The sequence below is a fragment of the Ambystoma mexicanum genome, chromosome 8 (assembly GCF_040938575.1).
Source record: "Ambystoma mexicanum isolate Mex_15411 chromosome 8, UKY_AmexF1_1, whole genome shotgun sequence".
NCBI lineage: Eukaryota > Metazoa > Chordata > Amphibia > Caudata > Ambystomatidae > Ambystoma > Ambystoma mexicanum.
The window spans coordinates 993,115,577-993,138,015 of record NC_090929.1 but is presented as its reverse complement, the minus strand read 5'-3'; the positions used below and the strand labels follow the sequence as shown (position 1 = coordinate 993,138,015).

The window sequence follows — 22,439 nt, the reverse complement described above, 5'->3', positions numbered from 1 at the left end:
CCTTCTACTCCTCCCCCCAGGCCGTCTATACTAGGTTAGACTACATATTAGTCAATGAGGAATGGCTAGCGCTGTTCGAGGACGGACATTATCTAGCCAGAGTATTATCTGACCACTCCCCACTAGTGACCAACTGGGTGGTGTTTCCGCCCAGGCCCCCTGTACCCACGTGGAGGTTAAGAAGCAAAGCGTTGCTTGATGCAGCCTTTCGCGAACAAGTCAGGAGCAGCACGCTTGACTTCTGGCAGGTAAATGAAAATAGCGTGCAGCACATAGGCACGGTTTGGGAGGGGTACAAAGTTGTCATGAAGGGTAAAATGCTGGCAAACATAGGAGGAACCCAGAGATCCATTTTAACCTCTCTTGAAAACACGGAAAAAGAGCTAGCCGAACTAGAAAAAAGGGACACCTTAGAGCTTGACCACATGCAAAAAATGGTTGAGTTTAAACATCCTGCCTAACGTATTGGGACAAGCTGGGGAAGCTCAGCTACACAAAACACATTGAGAGAACCCATGCCCTCGGAGACAAACCTGGGAAGTTATTAGCATGGCTCTACAAACGGGAAACCCCCAGGACACCTATTTGCGGGCCCAACGGCGCCACAGTACACACGCAGCTAGGCATAAACGCAGTGTCTGCCGGGTTTTGCCAAGAATTGTATGCCAGTACCCCATCCCCCACAGCCATCGAAATTGACGACGTCCTAGACATTATCAAACTACCCAGATTGGACATACACTTGGTCGAGACACTGGACGAACCTATTACCCCGGAAGAGGTAATAGCCACCATTAGGTCCATACCCAAAGGGAAAGCCCCAGGTACAGACGGGCTCCCGGGGGAGTTTCATAAAGCATATGAAGACATACTGGCACCTCTCCTGGCCAGAGTGTTTAATGAAGCGTACGAAGTGGGCATCCTCCCAAACACCATGAAGGAAGCCATCATCATTCCCCTATTGAAACCAGGCAAGGACAAAAAAGAGTGTGGCTCGGATAACAAAATCCTAACGGCACTACTGGCAAGGAGATTGCGTAGAGTAATCCCCCTTTTGATCCGCCAGGAACAAACGGGCTTCGTGCCCGGGGGATCCATCACTGAGAACCTACGTAGACTACACCATGTTATTTATAGCACCAATGGCAGACCCGAGAAATGCGCAGTGGCGTCCTTAGATGCCACTAAGGCTTTCGACTCGGTTAGATGGGAATGGTTATATGCGACCATGGCAAAAATGGGGATAGGCCCTGCCTTCCTAAAGTGGACCAAACTAATATACACAGACCCTACGGCCAGAGTGTGCACAAATAACACATTCTCTGACAAATGGCACCTCCACAGGGGTACGCGGCAGGGCTGTCCACTCTCCCCCATGCTCTACATTTTAGCAGTCGAACCCGTGGCAGCATACCTCCGCCAGGAATATGGCGATGGAGGTTTAGTGATTGATGGGGAGACGCACCTGGTGTCAATGTACGCCCACGATACACTTCTATACTTAAACAACCCAGAACACATACTACCATACATCCTAGAGACGCTGGAGGGGTTTCAAAGATTCACGGGGATCCAAATCAACAATGAAAAATCATGCCTCTACCCCCTGGCTGCCCTGACCAGAGACACCCCAGATGCACTCCCCCCATTGGCCTTTCAATGGACGACCACGTCCTTCAAATACTTGGGGATCAACATTCACCGGGACCCCAACATGGAACACATTTTAAACACTGCTAGAGCCAAAGAAAACCTAGAAAAATCAATGGCCTTTTGGGGGAAATTGCCGCTTTCGGTGGCGGGAAGAGCTGGACTCTTAAAAATGGTAGCGCTCCCTCGACTACTACATCACTTTACCAATGTCCCATTCAACATCCCCCCACACATTTTCACAGAGGTAAACAAACTCTGAAGGAGATTTCTTTGGCAATTAGGCAGAAACAGAGTCTCGCTAGAGGTGCTGCAAAGACCTCGGGGCTGCCACTGGGACAGTTCCTGCTCCATGAAGTAGTAGTGCGTAAGCTCACGGACCGGTGGCCTGGTGAAGAAAACTTAGAGACTGGGCATCAGACCATCGAAAACATGCTGTCTGCAGCTGAAGGGGGATATGAAACCTTAAGGCTTTACGACATACTACTGAACAGCACAACCAACACAAGCCTTAACAGCAAAGTAAAGTGGGAACGTGAAATGGGATTGGAATTTGAGGGAAAAGAATGGGAACGCATCACCCACTACCACAAAACGGTTTCCAGGAACGCCCGACTGCAACTCATTGAATTATACATTCTCAATAGAGCGTACCTCATGCCGGAAGTGATCTCCAAATTCAACGGGGCAGGGATCATCGAATGCCCTAAGTGCCGCAGACCCCGTGCGGGTATCACGCACATGTTTTGGGGATGCCAGGTGATACAATCATTTTGGACTTGGAATTAGAGGTGCAAACACCTACGGCATGCATCCTGGGTAGTTACAAAAGAGGCAATAAGAATAAACCCCTTAACAAACTTAAAGACCTGATGTACATTCTGGCAAAGAGACGCATTGCTTTGGGGTGGAAGAGTGCCAGGGGTCCAAGCATTGCACTATGGTGGGAGGACCTTCACAAATGGGTAACAGCAGAAACTGGGGCATGGCAAAATGCATTGCGTGAGCAGAAACTGGATACCAGTGAGGACCTACATCAATGGGTGGCGATCACGTTGCTATTATTAAGCCCCAGGCAGAAAGAGGACGCTTCAAGCGACACGAGCAGCTCATGATCGCAGTTTGGCGTGAACTGAACTGAAGTACAGACAGTGGTCTTGGCGGGGGAGGGGCGGGCGGGATGGGTGGGAAGTTATAAATGTTTTTTTACGAAATGCAATATTATTGTTGTTCTTTTGCAGCTTATGTTTATTAAAATTTAATAAATACATTTTAAAAAAGTGTCAAGACCACTACAGTATTTTATGAACCTCGACCCTCTATTCCTCACCACTTCTGCCCCAAATGCCCGGGATACAACAAACATTTCATGAACAACCTTTGTGATTCAATAGCTACCATTCAAGTAAATCACCCATCTCTTACACTTCAATATCTGGTCAATATCCCCAACATTCGCTAGTTGAGTCTTGATGCGCTCAACCTCTCTGATCATACAACTGGTCAACCCACTCAGGTGGACACACCCTTGATGCAATTTTCAGCTCGCACGACCTGGTTTATTTATTCCCGTCCCAAACCACTCATCTGGACCGACCACTATGCCATCCCTTTCTCTATCCACACCCCTGTCCCACCTCCTACAGCTCCCCTGGCGCCGCCCCCAGGAACTCAAATGCTGGAACAAAGTCAAGATCCTTCCGAACCTAGCCGAAGCCCTGCTTCTTCTCCCCACGCCCCCAATAGAGCCTTAACCATCGACTCTTTCGACTCCTGGCTTAATGACTCACTAATTCCTCTCACCCCCTCGCACCCTGCTTCCTCACGCAATGGACCGTCCCCCAAATGGTTCACGTCCCTCCTGAGGAATACCAGCAAACAAAATAACTCTCTTAAACGCAATTGACGAGCATCTAAAACCGTTCTCAGCAGACCCGTGTTTGCCTTGCACCATCGTAACTATTAAGCTGAAATCCGAAAGGCCAAAAAAGCCTATTACAATAAATTAATTCTCAGCTGTGGCAACCGCAGCAAAGAACTCCACGTGATCATATCAAAATTTGTCAAACCCACTTGCTCCTCTACCCAATCCACCCCCACACGATCACTCTGCGACTCCCTCTCCCTAGACTTCTACAACACCGCTCTTGACAGGACGACATCCCTTAACACCAAACTGTCCTGCCCACCCATCACCGACCCCTCCTGATCGCATTGCCCGACGCCCAATTTCGCTACCTTCGACTCCTTCAAACCCATCTCCAGAGACAAGTTCCTTGACCTAGTATCAGGCAGAAAACCCTACGGGTCGCCCCTCAACCCCTGCCCAGCCTCTGTCCTGAAAGAAATATATTTGTCTACCTGCGCAGAAGAACATGCAAGAGCGATTCTAAATGAATCCCTCACCTCCTGGCATCTTCCCTGATGCCTTCCAAATAGCGCATGTCAAGCCACTCCTTAAAAAGGCATCCCTTGACCCACTTGACCCCAAGAATTACAGACCGATCTCCAACACTCAAACACCAGATTTCTCACAAAACTCATTGACCGGATGGCATACTCCCAGCTCAACTCCTTTGTAAAAATCCAACTGCCTCCTCGACCTCGCACAGTCATGCTTCAGACTGCGACATGGAACTGAATCCACACTGATATCGATCTGGGATAATCTCAAGATCACTGCAGACTCTGATGACTGCGCAGCATTGGTTCTCCTCGATCTCTCTGCAGCCTTTGACACGGTTAACCACTCAATCCTCCTTGACCGCCTTCACTCCTTGGAATCCGTGGCACTGCTCTCAAATGAATCGCCTCCTTCCTCAGCAACAGGAAACAAATAACCCTCCTCTCCCCTTATATCTCAACTGCTCGCTCAGTGAACACTGGAGTACCCCAAAGTGCATGCCTGTCTGCTCTCCTGTTCAACCTCTATATGGCCACTCTACCAGGAATCATCTGCATGCACAACATCTCCTGTTACAACTACGCTGATGATACCCAAATTGTCCTGAGAATTCCCAAGTCAGGCACCAATCCCCTTCCCAACCTTGAAGCATGTCTCCACGATATTGATTGATCGATGGATGACAGTAAAACGCCTCCTTTTGAACCCTGCTAAAACTGAAATCATGGTGTGCGGCAATACTGCCCTTCTATCGCTGCTCCCATGGCCCCGGTTCCCCCTGTCCCCCACTCCGATAAAGTGAAAAACCTAGGTTGCACTGTGGACTCAAGCCTGACCCTCTCCCATCAGATCAACAACGTGTCACAATGCTGTCACTACCACCTCAAACTTCTCAGACGCATTTTTCCCTACCTCTCCTACCCGAACAGATTTGCTGCAGTTATGTCTATTGTGATGTCGCGACTGGACTATGTAAACTCCCTATACCTAGGAGCCCCGGCATACCAACTCAACAAATTCCAAAGAGCCCAAAACGCTGCTGCAAAACTGTTCCTTGCCCTGGGTCAATGAGACCACATCTCACCAGCTCTCTGAACCCTTCACTGGCTTCCAGTCGGACGAAGGGCCACCTTCAAGAACCTATGCATCTCTCACAGAGCAGTGCACAAGACCTGCTCATAAAACCTACAAGAAAAGATAAAACCATACCTCCCATCCTGCACTCTAAGATCAAGCACCGCCCTCCTTCTAGTGATCCCAACCTCTAACTCTGTCAGGATCGGAGGATCCGCCTTCTCATCCTTGGCCCCTTCTCTGTGGAACTCGCTCCCCCCACATATTCGACACACCAAATACTATATGACGTTCCACAAAGCTCTAAAAATGTGGCTCTTTCCGTAAATACCAACCACGACCATCTGAAGCGATCCAAATCTAGCAACCCGATGACTAATGCTCAAAGAGATCACGAAAAGTGTCATCACTGAATACGCGTATTAATTCGCTATAATCAACCGCATGCCTGAAATGCGGAATTTCGATCTCCATGGATCATAACTCCACCCAAACACTCTCCTCCCATATCACTATGCTTACTCTCTACTTAACACCATCACACATTTAGAGTGCAGCTACACCCCTCGATCAATTTCGGCCTAGCTGCTCACATACGAATATTACCCCATGAACACCTCATCACTCTAATAAAACGCAGCTATATCCCATGACTAACCGGCTGAGCTGCAGACATAAGCGTCCTACAGGACTAACGCAGCCAGAACCCAGTCTTGGTGCCCACCCGTCAGACTGCACGCATTCAACCGATATCATTACCACCACACCTAATGCTAGGATGCAGCTACCATAAGGCAATTACTTCAGCTGCACACATAACTGGTGTACTTAAGCACCCTACGAAACACCACTCTCTCAACTGACCTGGACTATGGTCCCCGAGGGCGTTCAACCTACCAGCGCCTTGAGGTCATACCAATGATGTATAAAGTGCTTTTTAAATGCCAAATAACAATACCAGACCCAGGGTATGAGCGCGCACGCCATAGTCTTGATGGCCACGGAGGTGTCAGGAGCTGGGTGGGAGGAGCACCCCAATGCTCGGGAGCAGCAACAGCAGGTTATTGGACGGCAGCTCATATAGGAGGAAGGCTCTCACGTTACCATCCAATCAGGAAGTGGATGGCATGGATCATCCCTGATTGGTCCAGTATCAAGCCACCTACAGGGGATAAAAGAACAAAGACTAATCCAGCATTTGTTGCTCGTTTCAGAAAGCTGATCCAGGAGAGGAGAGAGGAAGCGACTGGTGGGCTTACCCAGGCTCGAGTAACTAGGAGGAGGCTGAAAAGGAGTAGCCTGACTCCAAGATTTCAACAGTGAAGCAACTGTCCATAACTCTAACAAACAACCTTTGAAGGACACTTTAATTAAAAATAAAGTATCACTTGGCATCATAATACCGTCTCCTGTTCTGAATCTTACACCCCCACTAGGGCAAAGCCCATCGGGGAAAAGGGTGTAGGCGTTGGCATTTGCCCCTCCCACTCGTCGATACCTCCATAGACCAGCAGTTCTCCCGCAAGGGCAAAGCCCGTGGGGGGGTAAGGGTGCGGGTGTTGGCGTCCCACAGGGTGTTTGCAGGCACGCGGGGGCTGAATTTCTTCTCTCTGTACCCTTCATTCATCAACCAGAAAGCTGTAAAGCGTTGTTTCCCGCTTTGCTCTGCGCTTTGATGTCCACTCTTCCTTCCAACGAGGGACCAAAACATTAATGGCGTTCCGCGGAAATAAAGTGATGATTGGTTTGTTTCTTGCAACATTGTGAACCCGGGGAACGGGTCCTTTAAGACGAGGTAACAGTATCTGAGATGGATGGGGATGCAGATCTTACTCGTACATCAATAATCAGACTGACTCAGGAAGTTGGCAAAAATCAAGGATGTTTTAATCACAAGTCTTTAAAACAGGGAGTACGCTGGACATCATCGGACGCCGCACAGAACTATCTCAAAGCATTTCACAAAAAACAGTTCTTTTATACTAAATATTCATCATGTGTGACGTCAGGATACGTGGCAAAGTAAGAAAACCTACTAGGGGTTGTGGTTCGTCAGCAGGGAACATCTACATATACTTTCTATGGGATACAGTGACGTGATTGGGCCTCCTAGATCAGGTGGACAACTAAGCCCATCCCAAGTGCAAGTCATTTGCGTTTCAGTCTAATACACAACATACTATTGGCTTCTCAATCTAAAGGGCTCCTTAATATGTGGCCCTCTATAATTGGTTGGCTCGCTTGTACCCTTCTGGAATATTCCACTCGCTAGCAGCTTTCAACTGATACCACAGGTGCTAACATCCATCATCACGCCTGCGGTCTGCCATTCAGTTAATTCTTTGAACTCGGCCTTGTAGAAGCTCACTGTGCCTGAGAATAAAACGGAGTGTGGCATGGTCTTATCTTCTGGTCTCAGTGTAGCTCGCCCCAAGTCTATTTTCATCTGACCATGTGACTGGAGACCACGTTTCTGAGCCCTTCGTTGCATTTAATACTATTAAATGAAGAAATCTTGGCACCCTCAGAGGTTTTCATTACACCGCAAACAGTAGCTGAGCTTGCTTCTCACGTTCATGTATCTTCACGAGTAGACAACTAGGCTCTCGGTGGCCCCGACTTTTGACACTAGGCCAGGCAAGCCTTTCTCGAATCTTATTTCGCCATCAGCTATTCTTATTCTGCTGCGCCACACTTCCAGCCCGTTCATTCAAGGGGTTCAAGTTTACTAAAATGCGCTGTGCAACATCCAGATTCTATACATTCATATGTATGTACATTGGCTCATCGCCTGCAATCTATTCACTACATAGCCTTCCTTATCATTACTTTGTCTACTTGTGTTACTGCGTCTGTACAATAGTAAAATGGCTTTGCATTTTCTTCGGTGCTTCTTCGCACGTGCAATCTTCATTTTGCTCCCGAAATGTTTCTTACTTCACTATTTCGTTATCAGATTCTATAAGGTCTATATTCTTACTTCATTTGCATCTCTTCTGGGTGTTTCATCTCTGCTTCACGTGATGTCACCAGTCCTCTTTCATTGATTTTCACACTTTTTCCGGAACTTCCTTCAGAAGATTATTTCTCTGCAGATAAATATAGGGTTTTCTCAGTGGATACCTTGTTTCAAGGACTTTTTCGCGGTATAGGTATTCTCATTGTTATCGCACATGTAGTAAATTCAGGTTGCCAACAGATAGGCGCAATAGGGGCGGAACTTCCAGTAGAGGTATTTGGCTCCTCCTCTACACTTGCCTCTTTGGATTTCATTCTGTGACCCATTGCTGTGTTTTTTTCTTTTTTCACAAGCTTTTGTAGTTCCATGAATGTCAATTCAGTGTCACAGGAGAAGGAATGAGAATGAATGTTGGTAATGGACAACCATACTAATTCTGTAATCCTGTGTACGGTGCGTGTGACCTGCTTTTTAATCTCACCTCAGTATTTACAATGTTCGGTCCTAACTGGACCGAATGTCCAGGACCGAATGATGGATGTCCCACCATGAGTTTGTCCAAGTTGGAGAGACAATACGAGTGTTCATCGTGCAGTCTGTTTCTCAAAATTGGCATCCTTAAAGAATAACAGAAGGTAAAATCCAAAGGATTAGTGTGGAAAAGAGATATACGGAAAAGAGGTGCATAGAAAAGGAACAGAATTTGAAAAAGCCTTTAGCTCGGAAAAGGCAGCCAGCAAGCTTTGGACGAAGAAGTGCATCTGATGCTGCCTTGGTAGGCTGGCAGGCGAAATTGACTTGTTGGTGATGGAAACCAAACCAGGTAGCGCACATTTGGAACCTTCAATATGTTGTAAGCCTTGTCATAGCAATGTCTGTAAATTGTTAACTTTAAATGATTCTTTCAAAACTAGCTAGACCATAACCTCCAACCATTCTTCTTCTATACTAGGTTTCATTTCAGACATTTAGTGCTGCAACTGTTATTTTCAATACTTTCTATGAATATAGACATAACTTTGTCAGCCTCCGACCACATCTCTTTAGGATGGAAAGCTTTTTACAATGTCTGGAGCTCATCAGGATGATGTAGTTGACCTGCTTTATGATAATGCTTTGAATAACAATCATAAATGTATTTTCTCCCCTTTTGTAGATTTGAGCCTCTAATGCTTAGAAAGCCAGATCGCCGACGCAGTACAACACAAACATGGTGTTTTCGAGATGGGAAGTTGACCTGTGGTTTAAGTGGGTTAGTTGTACAGGTTAGTATTGCATATATATAAAAGTAATTACATACCTGTATTAATTGTAAACACATGCAGTGCTGCTGGTGAATACTGCGCTTAGGGTGTGTTATGTCAATCTAGTTCTACAACAATCAAATAACTCTGTTTTACACCTGCACTGTCTCTTTAAATAAATACTACACTTTGCACATGTTGTGAGTATTTTTACAAATGTAATTCGTTTATGCTCTCCTGTTGTTTAAAAGGTTTGAATTCTTAGATCATTCTTCCCCAGTTTTGCTAATCAAATTTGTTAGTGTCCGTAATTTAGATGTGATAATGTGTGTTATCCTTTCAACTTTAAAATGTTCATGGACTACGCTCTCGGGTTTCCCAAAAACACTTATTTAATTCCTTGTAACCTCTCATACGAATATGAATTTTTCATAGGCCACAGTATTTATTTTTCTTGAAGTGAATGTCCTTATTTCACTTTTCCCATATCCTTATCATTATACCAATTTTGAATAGCTCACTAAATCATTTAAAGATCGACAGGGGTGAATGCTTTAGGATTCAAGTCGGAGAGTCTGCTGCACCGAAGAGAGGAGATAACACAGCTGGAAGGAAAACCATTGAACCTAATGACCCTGAAGGGGTCGACTGGACCCTAGGACTAGCCCTCAAAAGAGTTAAAAAATCAGGGGACGGTCTAACATTAAATAGACACAATACACTTCGAGTCCCGCGATTGAGGTGACTTGCAACTTATATTGCGTGGGTGGCATTTCCTACTGAACAGAGGCTGAACAAAGTTATTGTTTATTTTGAAGACAACCTAGTCAAGAAAGCTATCTTATAGGAATCATCAGCAATCTTCGACCTGGGATTCTCTTTGTATGGCGAAAACACCCCTAAGAGCCTTAGGCTGACAACGGAGCAGAATCAAATGTTCACTAAGAGGTGGAACAGGGAGTCACAAACTCAATTACGAAAAGAGGCTGACTCCATGCAAGAGGGAACAAAACAAAAGGCGGAGTGGGGAACTAGCTCCGCTTCAGATAATCGTCAGTAACCTGGTCAACACTGAAAGACAAGTATCGCTCTGTATAATTTTGAAAGTGAGAAGCTACAGGACGTATCTTGGCATTGGCTGACTGAAGCCTTGGTGGTTAACAAGAATAGACCTTAACCATCACTGAAACAAGGTCCAGACAAGTGGTCGCTATCTAGTTGGAACACCAGGGGGTTTTAGCACTTGTTTGGAGAAGATGAGATTATCTGGAATAACCATGAAATTGTGTGCTTGCAGGAAACATCGATTTGAGACGCCCCTGGCCTTGACGGATTCAGTGTCGTCCTCCCTCAGCTGTAAGGTTGTTAAATGAAGGCTTGCTTCAGGGCCTCTGACACTGGTTAAGATCAGTTCCTTGTTTGAAATCTTGGCATCATGGAACTTAGCCCCTTATGTACAAATGACAAAGCTGAGATGTAATGGGCTATGGGCAAACAAACTTGATTGGTTCATGCTCTGTAATATTTACTGGAACTCGGCAGCCATTTAGTCTGCCACTTTGTCAGGACTATTTTGGGAAAACTGGACAAACTGAGAGATGACTTGGAAGACCCTATGGTCATCATTTGTGGGGCTTCAACATGTCGGTTATATCAGAACAGCAGTGTAACCATCTACACCCAAAAGACCAGTCACACAGGAAAGCGGAAAAGGGGACTTGGTGGACTTAGGGAATCCATTCATTGAGATCTCCATATATGAAATTATCAAACCACAGGGGACGTGTCTGCACTTGCACTTGGTGGAGAGTATGGTCCTGGACTACATATTTGTTTCTGGAAATCTGTTACCTTGGATATCCTCGCTGAAAGTCACTGCAACAACTAACAGTGACCATAACATACTTAACTGAATAGCTAGGAGAACTTCATCCCTTCCACAAAACAAATGCCATGCCTTTTAACAATTACACAAGGACGTAGGAAAAATGTAAGTATTGACGCAACAGCTTTTAATGTCAACTACACCCAGAAAGGGAAATGAGAGTAACATCACAGAGTATGCTAAACTCCTAAAAGCCTTTATTGAAACTGGGAGACTTGTCTGCAAAGTATCTTTCAAGCATAAACACTGCTATTATCATGACCTAGTTTGAGACAACTACTGAGCCGTGATTTGAAGTGTCTAACAAAATTTAATAGCCCGAACATCATGGGGCAAATTAAAAGTAGAAAGCAACGTTATAAGAACTGGATCGGGGTAAGGAAAGCAAGAATGTTCCAGGAGGACTCTGAATTAATGACGAGGAGCATATCAAACAAGTGAATTGGTGAAGTCTGGAAAAACCTTAACACCCTCAACACCCCATTGGATGCCATAAGGGAAAACACAGTAGACAAACTTGCATGGGTCAGCCATTATGGAAGGGTGTTCAATCCGATCGAAGATAAGCCAAAATATCAGAGGAAGTATGTGGGGCCAGGAATGGTAATTCAAAACTAGTCTCTGTGTCTCTCATAAAGCGCTCTTGACCTCAAATTTTATATTGGTCAACTCTCAGGTTCTCTCCCGAACAATTGTAGTTCAGGTTTCTCAGATTCCCGTCATCATCGTACTTACCAATGACTCTCGTAGACTATTGCCAACACTCTTCACTCTTTATATCATACAACTTCCGTGGGCTTCCCCAATGTTTCTTTTCGGAAGCTCTCATAGGGCACTATCAGCCCGCTCCAATCTTTATATCAAACAACTCTTGTGACTTCTCCCATGGTCAATACTTCAGGTTTTTCAAATTCCTGTAACCGGTATTGTACCTACTTTCATACAGTTCATTCAGTCTCAGTTGCCTGCCCCTTTCCTGAACCACTTGGATTTCTTCTCTTGAGCTGAGCTGGTTCGCAAGGATTGGAGACAGGGATATGGCAGCTTAGCCTTTTCTGGTTCTCGGTTTTCTCCAGTCTATCACCGACTCTCTGTGTCTGTTCACTTCCGTAAACTCTGCACATCTTGGCAAATGGGAGGTTTTGTTCCTACGGGTTTGCCTGGTCTCAGCATTGTTTATTTGGCCCCGGGCCCACCATGGCTTCCTTGTGGTCATGCCACCAAACGGGACGGTCTCTGTGACTCCGTCCCTGCAGCAGTTGCTCCACTGCTCGGTACACTGGGCTTCAGCCGTTCTCCTCTGGCGTTCTCTAGCTCTCGGGCTACCGCTGGCTCTCCAGCTCCACAGCCCTCTGGCCCTCGATGACGTACTTATGTCAGAGCTCCTCCCCTGCGCAAGGTTCAATCTTCTTGATTCAAAGTTTCTCTTGGGTTTTTGTACGTCATACAAAACAAAAGGGTTACGTCTTTCCTCTTTGACTATGGAGTCCAGCGGGAACCAGCGTTTCCTGAAACCAAAGAGAGTGAGGAAATAGCACTACTTGGTGGATTCAGAACAGAAGTATTCAGAACAAAAGTTAGAACAGTTTTTCCAATTCGCATGAAGGCAGATGATGTTCTCTATACTGGAAGTTCCATATCGGAATGGGAGTCCTTGTCCCTAAGAGGGGAGTCACTCCCAGTGTGGTCCCATTTACCCAGACCCCTGGTCTTAGCAGGCTCACCTCCTTAGCCTCAGGAAAAGGGGGTGGCTCCCCCATGGGGAGAAGTGACGAAGACCCTAGATTCATCACAACACCCAAAGACTCTTTACCATCTCTCCTTCAACTCCACAGACTCTGAACATTTCAAATCTAAGACACTTTGGGCCAAATCAATTTATGTAATAGACTGGGCTGTGTTATGGCAGTGTTACTTTATTTGTATGTGAATCATTAAAAAAAAAAAGAACTTTATTGCGAACAGCTGATGCCCCTTTTTAAGTCTGCACATCTTCTGGCCTATGCAGATGATGTGTCTGTATTAACCTGTACACCTAATGCACTGCAGAATTTGATCCATGGCTACACAGCTTTTATGACATTCCATGTTATGTCTGTAAATAATAGCCAAATGATTTGTTATGATTTTTAATAATGGTAAAAAGAGTTCTCTTTATTTTTTTTATCAAAGATTTTATTGATTTTGAACATAAAGACATTACAATCATCTCTCTGCATTACAGGGTGGGGGGAAAAAGGGGAGGTGGGGTGAAGAGAGGGGAAGCACATGTGGACTCAACATATCCTGGAGGTAAATAAAGGAAGAGAGAGAGGGAGATAAACAAAAAACAAAACATCTCAAGAAAAAAAAACATCATCAGGGACCACAGTCCAACGGACCGTCAAGTATTGGCAAAGAAAACTCATGGCACAGTTTGTTCATATCTGGCTCGCACAATACGGCGTTGCGGAACCCCACTCAAACTCTGTACCTGTGGCGCCGCATCAGCGCCTAGCTGACCTCCTCCCACGGACTCCATATTTTGTTCGCTTTTTGCGGGCAGCCCCTCGCCGCGAACACTCGGTGTTCCATTACAGTGCAAATGTCCACATCCGTGACCCACTGATCGTAGCTAGGTGTGCGCTCCGACCCCCATAATTGCGCAATGTTCCGCCTGAGTGTTCTCTCTCTTTTAAAGTGCACTGTTGCATATGAGAAGTTGAATAGCTTGGAGTATCTGTGTAGAAACAATTGCTATCTCAATATAACAAACTTATATGGAGATTTACGTTTGCATCAACGTTTGGTGGCGAAGCGGTTTTGATCCAACATTGAAGGTCTGTGAGAAGGTATCTGATCTTTTTTTATTGTGTTATGGTTGATTTAAGAAACTTTCACAAAAGAATACAAAAATAGAAAAAAGTCAGTTATGTAATCTATAAAGAATATTAAACATCAAATTGCGTTTGATTTCTATAAAATGAAATGCATATACATTGCCTAACATAAAAATAATTGCAATTGCACATAAGAGGAAGAGAAATTGTTAGACCTAACTAATACAACTCTAAAAGACCTTAAGTGCTGAATAGATATTTAGTAGCAGCTATTGTCAAAGAAGTAGTCTCCCCTACCAGGATATTGGGCCTTAAATTTACATAGGTGTGAGTCGACAAACAAGAAATAAAACGGGAGTAGAAATCTGTTTCTCTTCCCTTCCAGAAACATACAAAATATGTTTTTTGGTTTCAACCTCATTTCTATCTCTACAGAGCCTACAAAACTGTGGGTCGTCATTTAGCCAATTGCCTGCTCCTTCTTCCCAAGTTAATTACTGGAAAATGTCGCTAGACATGGTAAAATCGTATCAACTTGCTTCGCTAACAAAAAAGAGTGTCCAAATAATGTTTCTTTTACCTGCCTCGATGGTATCAAACCACTCCTTCCTACGCAAGCTCTTTTTGATTTTCCACCAGCCATGCATTAGAAGTTATTGTTTCCAAAATAGAATCACAAAGCTTTACCCATTTATTTAAAGCTCTACATGACTTTTTCGCTAAACAATCGTGTACAATGCAGAACAAGGAATTCGAAGAAGAGGGACATCATTTTTGCATATAGTGAAAGGGATTTCCAGTCAATATGGACGGACAGGGATAATAGTTGCAGTTCAAAATGAACCACAGACATCCCTAATGAAGGGAATATTTGGAAAAAGGTCCTAAATCTCCCCATGTCTATTGCTATAGTAATAGGGAGATTTAGGACCTTTTTCCAAATACTCCCTTCATTTTTAGGCCATGGAATATTGCAATTGCACGCTTCCACACTATACGTAAGACATGGATTATCTTCCCTTTATAGTACTGCAGCATGGGCAGCCATATTTTAAGTCACTTTTCTTTAGTTGAGTGGCAAAGGCTGAGGTTAAATGCAAAAACTCCTTCATGCCTCTTTTATGACTAAAGCTACTGATGATCACCCTTAGATATTTAACCGAGAACATCACTTCCAAGGGATACGTTTCCAAGTACTATGTAATGTTTAGCTTTTTACGCTTGGGTTCCAGGATCATGATCTTTGTTTTTGTAAAGTTTGCTTCCAGATACAACTCTTTCAAGTTCAATATTAAATTATTTAGTGCTCACTGAAGTCCCACAGCAGTAACATCCAACAGAAGAATATCATCAGTGAAAATCAAATGTTTTATTACAGTTTGTCCAAGTTTGGGAGTGATGGAGCATCCACCCGACAGCCTCCTTCGCAAATCAGAAATATAGATGTTAAACAAGGCTGGCGCAAGAACACATCCCTGCCTAACTCCCCTAAATGTAGGTATCCGGCCGGATATCTCACCCTTCATATTTAGGACAACTTTTAATTGAGTCACAGAGTCTAGATATTCCAATATGGAGATCAGATACCAGGAACAACCCAGGGCCTATTATTTTTTCCAGAGATTGGATCGGTTGACTCTGTCAAATGCTTGTGTGAGGTTTATCGAAGTTAAGTACAGCCGTCTCTTTTTATCCTTTGCTTCCTGTTTTAATAAAGGTAAAGTGAAAATATTAAGAGAAACGCCCATGCCCTTCCTAAATCCAGATTGGAAAAGGTCTTCAACACCCCCACCTCCTACACCAAGACTCCAGATTTCTCAGAATTAACACAGAGAAAATCTAGCTGGAAGTATCGAGCAAGGATATCGGTCTATAATTGACCGGCGATTCCCTGTCTCCCTTTTTAAAATTAGGGACCATGTGCAAAATTTTCCATGACGCCAGGGTAGATTGAGATTGGATGATGTAAGAAAAGAGAGTGAACAAGATCCTTGACCACATTTTTTGATCATCTTTCAGAGTCACCATGGGCAACAAATGTATATGAATTCCTTTTTTATAGAAATCATCAAACGCAATTTGATGTTTATTATTCTGTATGAATTGTTTTTTACATCTATCTCTTTCTATTTTTGTATTTTATGTAAGGTTCTTAATCAAACCATAACAATAAAAAAAAAAGGTTGTTATTTTGTGTATTAAGAATTACAAAATCTATGAATGGATAATGTATAGTATATTTAACTTGGACAAGTTTGGGTTCTTTGGGTTGCAAGAGATATGATTAATATTTAGCCCTCAACTACAAGAGAAGTCACAGGAATTTTAATCTTCAAGTTGATAATCAATTGGACGAAGCAAAGCACGTGAAAAGCACTGTCAAAGTATTTTTACCCTAAATGAATTTGCACTTTACTGAGGAATTGTATATGCTATGTGCATGTAATTCCCAGGCTCGAAGATTAATATGTCAAGATTTCACCATTTACCACCATCATTTAACAATGCAGCATAGAGAGATTTTAAGGATTTGCGTTGTTGATGTAATCATTTTTCAAAGGAAAATAATATGTAGTTTTTTGTGTAAATGGTATACGCCTAAAAAGATTGATTTATTATCCTTAATTACGATACTTGGTTTTGGTCAGTGCCAGCCTGATTTTAGAGTGTGCTGGAGACTTGAACGTTTTCTTTTGACACCTTTGAAAATGAGACCACAAAGAATTAACACCTCAAAATGTGTTTTAAATATTGTGTTGCTAACACCCAGAGAGTTTTCCCTGTATATTTTGTGTGTTTTGTATGCCCATTTTTTGAATTCGATGTTCACAGTATGCCTTTACTCTACTGTTACTACTGCACATTACCAGGATCAACCCTCTGTGTCTTTGTCCTGAATTAATGTCTAATATCTGTTCAAAGGCTGTTAAGGACCTAGTGATAGCAGACTTCAATACTTCTTGGGATAGGGGACTCTCCAGTTGTAGGTAAAGGGGAATTGGTAATTTAGCTGATGGCATGGTTTTTTAAAGGCACGCTCCTTAACATATGCTTTTGTTACATATAGGACTGTTACAAAGTCATGTATGTACTACTATCAACTGCACGGAAAAGAGGAATTTAATGCTGCCTCTTTCTACCCAGTAAACCTCTAGCATTTTGTTGGTGTTCTGTTCCGATAGTGAAAATATAAAGGGTGAGTTCCAGAATTGGAGAAAGCAAGAGTTTTACTAACTCTCATCTGGATTATTCTAGCTGTAAAAAATCATAACCATGTACCATCTCTCTCATCTTCCTATTTCTTCCTTTGCTCCGTTTCATGATTAAAAACTGCAACCGTGTAAACTGATTAATGATGCACCAAACCTCCAGCTGGTGCACTTGATGAGGAATCTATGGCCAGACACATGTTAAGTTATATATTGTATCAATACCTCATGAACCTTTACCGAGAGAAAATAAAACCTTATCAGTTGTTGCCAAATGAGTAATTGACTTGTACTTTTTTTGACAAAGACAAATGTTTCTGCAAAGTGGTGTCACTAAAGGTTTTCTTGTAAGAACTGCGTAACTTGTATTGTTAAGCATGCACTTATTAATTTTATTAATTTATTTCAATTGTAGGTAAAAGGAGGAATTTCTGGTTTGTATGATGGCGCAGAGGCAGTTTTGGGTCCTGATGCCTTTCTTGAACTTTTGGGTTCTGTTCCAGCAGAACAACAGTTCATTAACCAGAAGATGAGACCTGGGTCTGGAGTGCTGTCTGTCAGAGTCATTCCAGATGGACCAACACGGGTTCTTCAGGTAAATAGTAGCTCACAATTGCAGAACACACTCTTTTTTTCAATCATCTAAATTTATAGTACAAAGGCAGAGTCATGGATGCTAAAATAGTACAATATGTAAGATCACCTGTCATTCAGTTTTCTCAATACAGACTTAAAAGGATGGTGTGGTGACACATGATACACTGCTTTTCATTGCTTTGGCTTAAGATACATGAGTGCAAGAATGTGATACTACCATATAGTTTATCTGTAAGAAAGGGAAGTGTCCCATTGTATGAACAGTGTGATACAGGTAACTTGCATACAGGAAATAAAGCAGCTTTGTCAGAGACTCTAGGGTCTCACTGGGCCACAATATGAATTATCATTATAGCTTGTCAACCAACACATAGGGGTCAGCTGTACATATAACTCAATTGCATATATGGTATGTACCAAATGTGGGCCAGCTAATGTTTATGGGTGACTTCGGCTTACATGATGGCTTAAACAACCCTGTGGCAACTCGATTTTCGGCATTGATATATTGAATGCCTTATAGAGCGTCTTTAAGTGTGATCAGATTATTTTGGATAGTGTGCCCGTGCATTGGCAGTGTGTGGCTTTATCAGGGCAGACTCCTAGTGTGTGATTTAATCTTAAGAATAGTGGTGTGCACATGCATCTCCTATTCAAAGGTAAGAACTATAGAGGACTTAGCAAAAATAATGTTTTAGATTGAAGTCAGTATCTCAAGGATGCCCTTTCAAAGCAGCATTAGCTGAAAACCAAACCCTTAGTCACCTACATTAATTTCATATAGCTTACATCCAAATACCTGCCAAGAATCATCACCTTTTAGAGACAAACCAGTTACTTTGTAACCCCCTTAGTAGTAGTAATTCCCATTGATCCTGTGTGACTGATCCTACTCAGTGCATCCCTCACAGAAGGAGAATTTGTGTCCAGCTTCATGGTAGAACAAGTACGGTGCATGTTTTGATGGGTATGATCTCTTTGTTGTAAAAGACCAGTCCCAGGAAAAGTTTAAGTCCTCCAGAGCTACTGGTAATAACCACTCCATCCACCTTGTCAATATTTGAACAGAGACCGTTTTTCCCAAATGTGCACGCAGAACATCACAGAGCCTGTACCCCTGTCTTTCAACCCCAACAGCAGCAACAGTGTATTTTGTGTGCCTCTAGGGCTGGGGTTTGGGGTGAGGGATGTCCACATAATTAATTTTTTCACAGAACATTTACTAAGCACAAATATACAGCTTTTGTAGGTTTACATCACAAAACAAGACATTAAAAACATCCCAGGTAGGGAGCATGGCCTGACTGGAGCCTGATGAAGACGCGACTCTCCTGTGCTCCACAGCACTGCAGTAGAAAATCATGATTTTTGCCTACTGAAAGGCTGGAAATCACAGCTCTAGCCCACTAGGAGTGGAGAAGGCAGTCAGCCGACTGTCGTTGACCTCAGTTTTGCACCTAGAAATTCTTGTGTACAGGCGCTTTATAAATGCCACTTCATATCATACATCATATATATCAACGAGTGAAGAACCCGAAATATGCAGCAGATTGTCTGAGGCAGCTGTGTGGCTGGTGACTCTAAGATGGCTGGCCGCGTCTATCTCTAGCAGGCGCGGTACAAGCCTCAAGGCAGGCAGTCAGCTGATCGGCCTACAAGCTGCTCAGTTAAGAGATTCTTGTGATTTCCCCCTCCCGACCTGTGTGGGGGTTAAGTCCCAGTGCCCCAGGCCAGCTGGACGCCGCTGCGGGTTCGCAAGCTAGAGAGCGCAGGAGCCTCGTTCGGGCTTGCAAGAGGCAGAAATCACCATTATCCCCACACAGTCTGGGGGTGCTGGGGTGGCTGCAGTGCATTGGCGATTGGGTAGCGAGGCCCTCGGTTGTAAAGGGTCTGCCAGTAGCATGGGGGTCTGCTCACTGCCCCGCTCAGCTGAGATCCACTAAGCGCCGATCTGATCACCCCTCCCCCAGTGGGGTGGCTTGCAGGGTGCCCTTTTAGACTGGGAGAGCGCTGTCCAGGAGCCGGAGCTCTAAGGTATGCTGGCTCCACACGCTCCCGCCCTCTGGTCTGCGTCCTGAAGTGATAACAGGACCCCACAAATGTGCCCTTGGGCCAGAACTGAATCAGAAGAGCTGAAATGACCTACGGATCTCTACCTCGGCCACTGGTCTTGCCTTCTTTCCCAGTTTTCTCAACTCTGATCCTCCATAGTGGGGAGAAGCGGGGGCTCTATCGACAATCTAAGGTTTCAATTAGCTAAGCATTGCAGTCTCATAACTGTCTCCGTGCACTTTCACATCCATAGTGCTGGATCCCCAAACTACTCCATCCGAAGCAAAGAGCGGTAGTGGACCAACAATCAAAGCCATGCTACAAGCAACCAAATCAACCTCTAGGGATTCACTGCCTCCACCCTCTGCTACACTGAGTCATGGGGATGTGGGAGCTTCAGCTACCAGAAGGGACATTCAGCGCTTGCTGCACACCTTACGCCACAACATGTAATACTCCATGCAGGAGATTAAGGAATCCCTCTGTGAGCTCAGCCACACTTTACAAGTTACTGAGCAACACCTGTCTGATTTGGAAGCCACTTTCAGCGAACACTCCCACAGTGATTAGGCGCTTGAAAAGCGGGTTCAAGATCTAGAATCCTGTTGCCACAAAATGGAAGATAAGGTGGAGGACACTGAGAATGGGTCCAGGAGGAACAATATTAGGATCCAAGGAGTCCCTAAGTATATTGCCAATCAAGAGCTGGAGGAATATATTACTGCCTTGTTCAGATCGATTCTGGGTGACTCCGTGGAAATGGACCTCGCACCTGACAGAAACCATTGTGTATTCTCTAACTTTCAGCAGCGAGGGGCACTAACCACTGATGTGCTAACGAGGGTTCACTAGTTTAAGAAGAACCAAACCATCCTACAAAAGGTGAGAGCGCAGAATAATCTATGCTTTAAAGGTTCACCTGTTCAACTGTTTCAGGACCCCCCCCCCCCCCTCAACTATCTTTTAAACGCTGACAAACGACACTACTGACAAGCTGGATGCAAGAAAAGGGAATACAATGCAGTTAAGAGTATCCCTTTAAAATAATTTTTTTCATGGCATGGATTCAACACCAATTTGCCTCACTACTAGCAGCAATAGTCTCCCTTAAAATTCCAGTATCCGAAAATTACCTGTCTGATACAGAAAGAGCTTCAGACCCACGCTCTGAGTGGTCTAGAGCTTGATCCCCAATAACTGCACAAACAGTCAGCTGATTAACACAAGAGAAGTGTTGACTCGACTAATCTACCCTGAGAACAGATCGATTGACTACGATTAGAGGACTGCCCCCTCAGTGCCATATGGTTAAAAACTGCCTCACCAGTCCGTAGAATGGGCTTACAATAGTTTTATTTTTTTCTGTCCATGTTATGCAGTTACAGTAGGTACACGCATTCCTAAATGTGTATTCTACCTAATGTTTCCCGAGTTGGGGCAATAATGTTTTCAATTTGTTTCCTCATTGGTTTTATTCAGGTTAAGGTATACCAGGTGTGGATATTATTAGCCAAGGGATAAGGGACATAAAGCTAGGCACAGGCAATTCCCTTCACAGCAGCAAGATATAGCTCCACGGTAGGCATTCCCCCTACGCCCTTTACCCAAGACCAGATTACAGAAGCCTTGTTTGGGTTGTATAATGATAACAAAGCTTTACGAAGGGAGCAGCCAGTGAATACCACAGAGGTCTTCAGCACAAGTTCCCACTTGAGCAGATTATCATAGCATCCGCATAATCTGAAGACAAGGAATCCTGATATTGCTTAAATTTGTCTCCCTTAATGTACAGGGCCTAAATTCCCTGATGAAAAGGAGTATTGTAACCAAACTGGCACAGTTGGGGGCTGATGTGGCTTTACTGAAGGAGGCACATCTCCTTAGAAAGGACTGTCCAAGGCTTTGCTCCGTCTGGTTTCCCCAACAATTTGAAGCTTCCTCAAATGACAAGTAAGCAGGAGTAGCAATTTTAATTAAGAAATCAGTAGCTTTTACCATGCAGGGGGTTGACCATAGACACTCAAGGCAGGTTTGAAGGAATCAATATGGAGTGTGTCGGGAGGACTTTGACTTTCTCCTCGATATATGGCCCGAACCAGCATCAGAACCAGTTGTATACTAATCTGTTCCCAATGGTGGCTCAATTCCAAACAGGGGGCCTTGTTTTAGGGGAGATGGGAATGTGTTACTGGATGACTTCTTAGATAGGTCTAAGGGTGCCTTGGTAGACATAGCATGTGGCTGTCCTTCTCTTTCCCAAGCTGGAATGGGTGATCACCAGGACACGTTAACAGACCATGCCAAATGGCCAGACCTTGCCCATCTGAGGGCCAAGAAACAGGGAGCAACAGGAAACGGAGCCTTGACCAATTTCACGCTAACAGGCAGACCACATAGACCACTCACCTTGATAAAGACCAGGAGGGGTTGAAACGCGTGTCGGCTGACCACAATAATAATGCTATTATAATTCACAAAATCACTGCAAACAGAATGTTAAAGAGTTATTTACTGTTCTCAAGTGCAAGGTAACTGGACCCAAAAAC

At 44.1% G+C, this 22,439-nt stretch overlaps 1 protein-coding gene across 1 annotated transcript in view; it reads left to right on the top strand.

Moving 5' to 3' along the window:
* Positions 1–22,439, top strand: part of VPS13D (vacuolar protein sorting 13 homolog D) — a 3,263,180-nt gene that overhangs the window by 2,751,704 nt on the left and 489,037 nt on the right. Inside the window, exons 57-58 of the mRNA XM_069610908.1 lie at positions 9,244–9,352; positions 17,660–17,839. Of these exons, the coding sequence (XP_069467009.1) occupies positions 9,244–9,352; positions 17,660–17,839 (289 nt within the window). The remainder of the gene's footprint in view (positions 1–9,243; positions 9,353–17,659; positions 17,840–22,439) is intronic.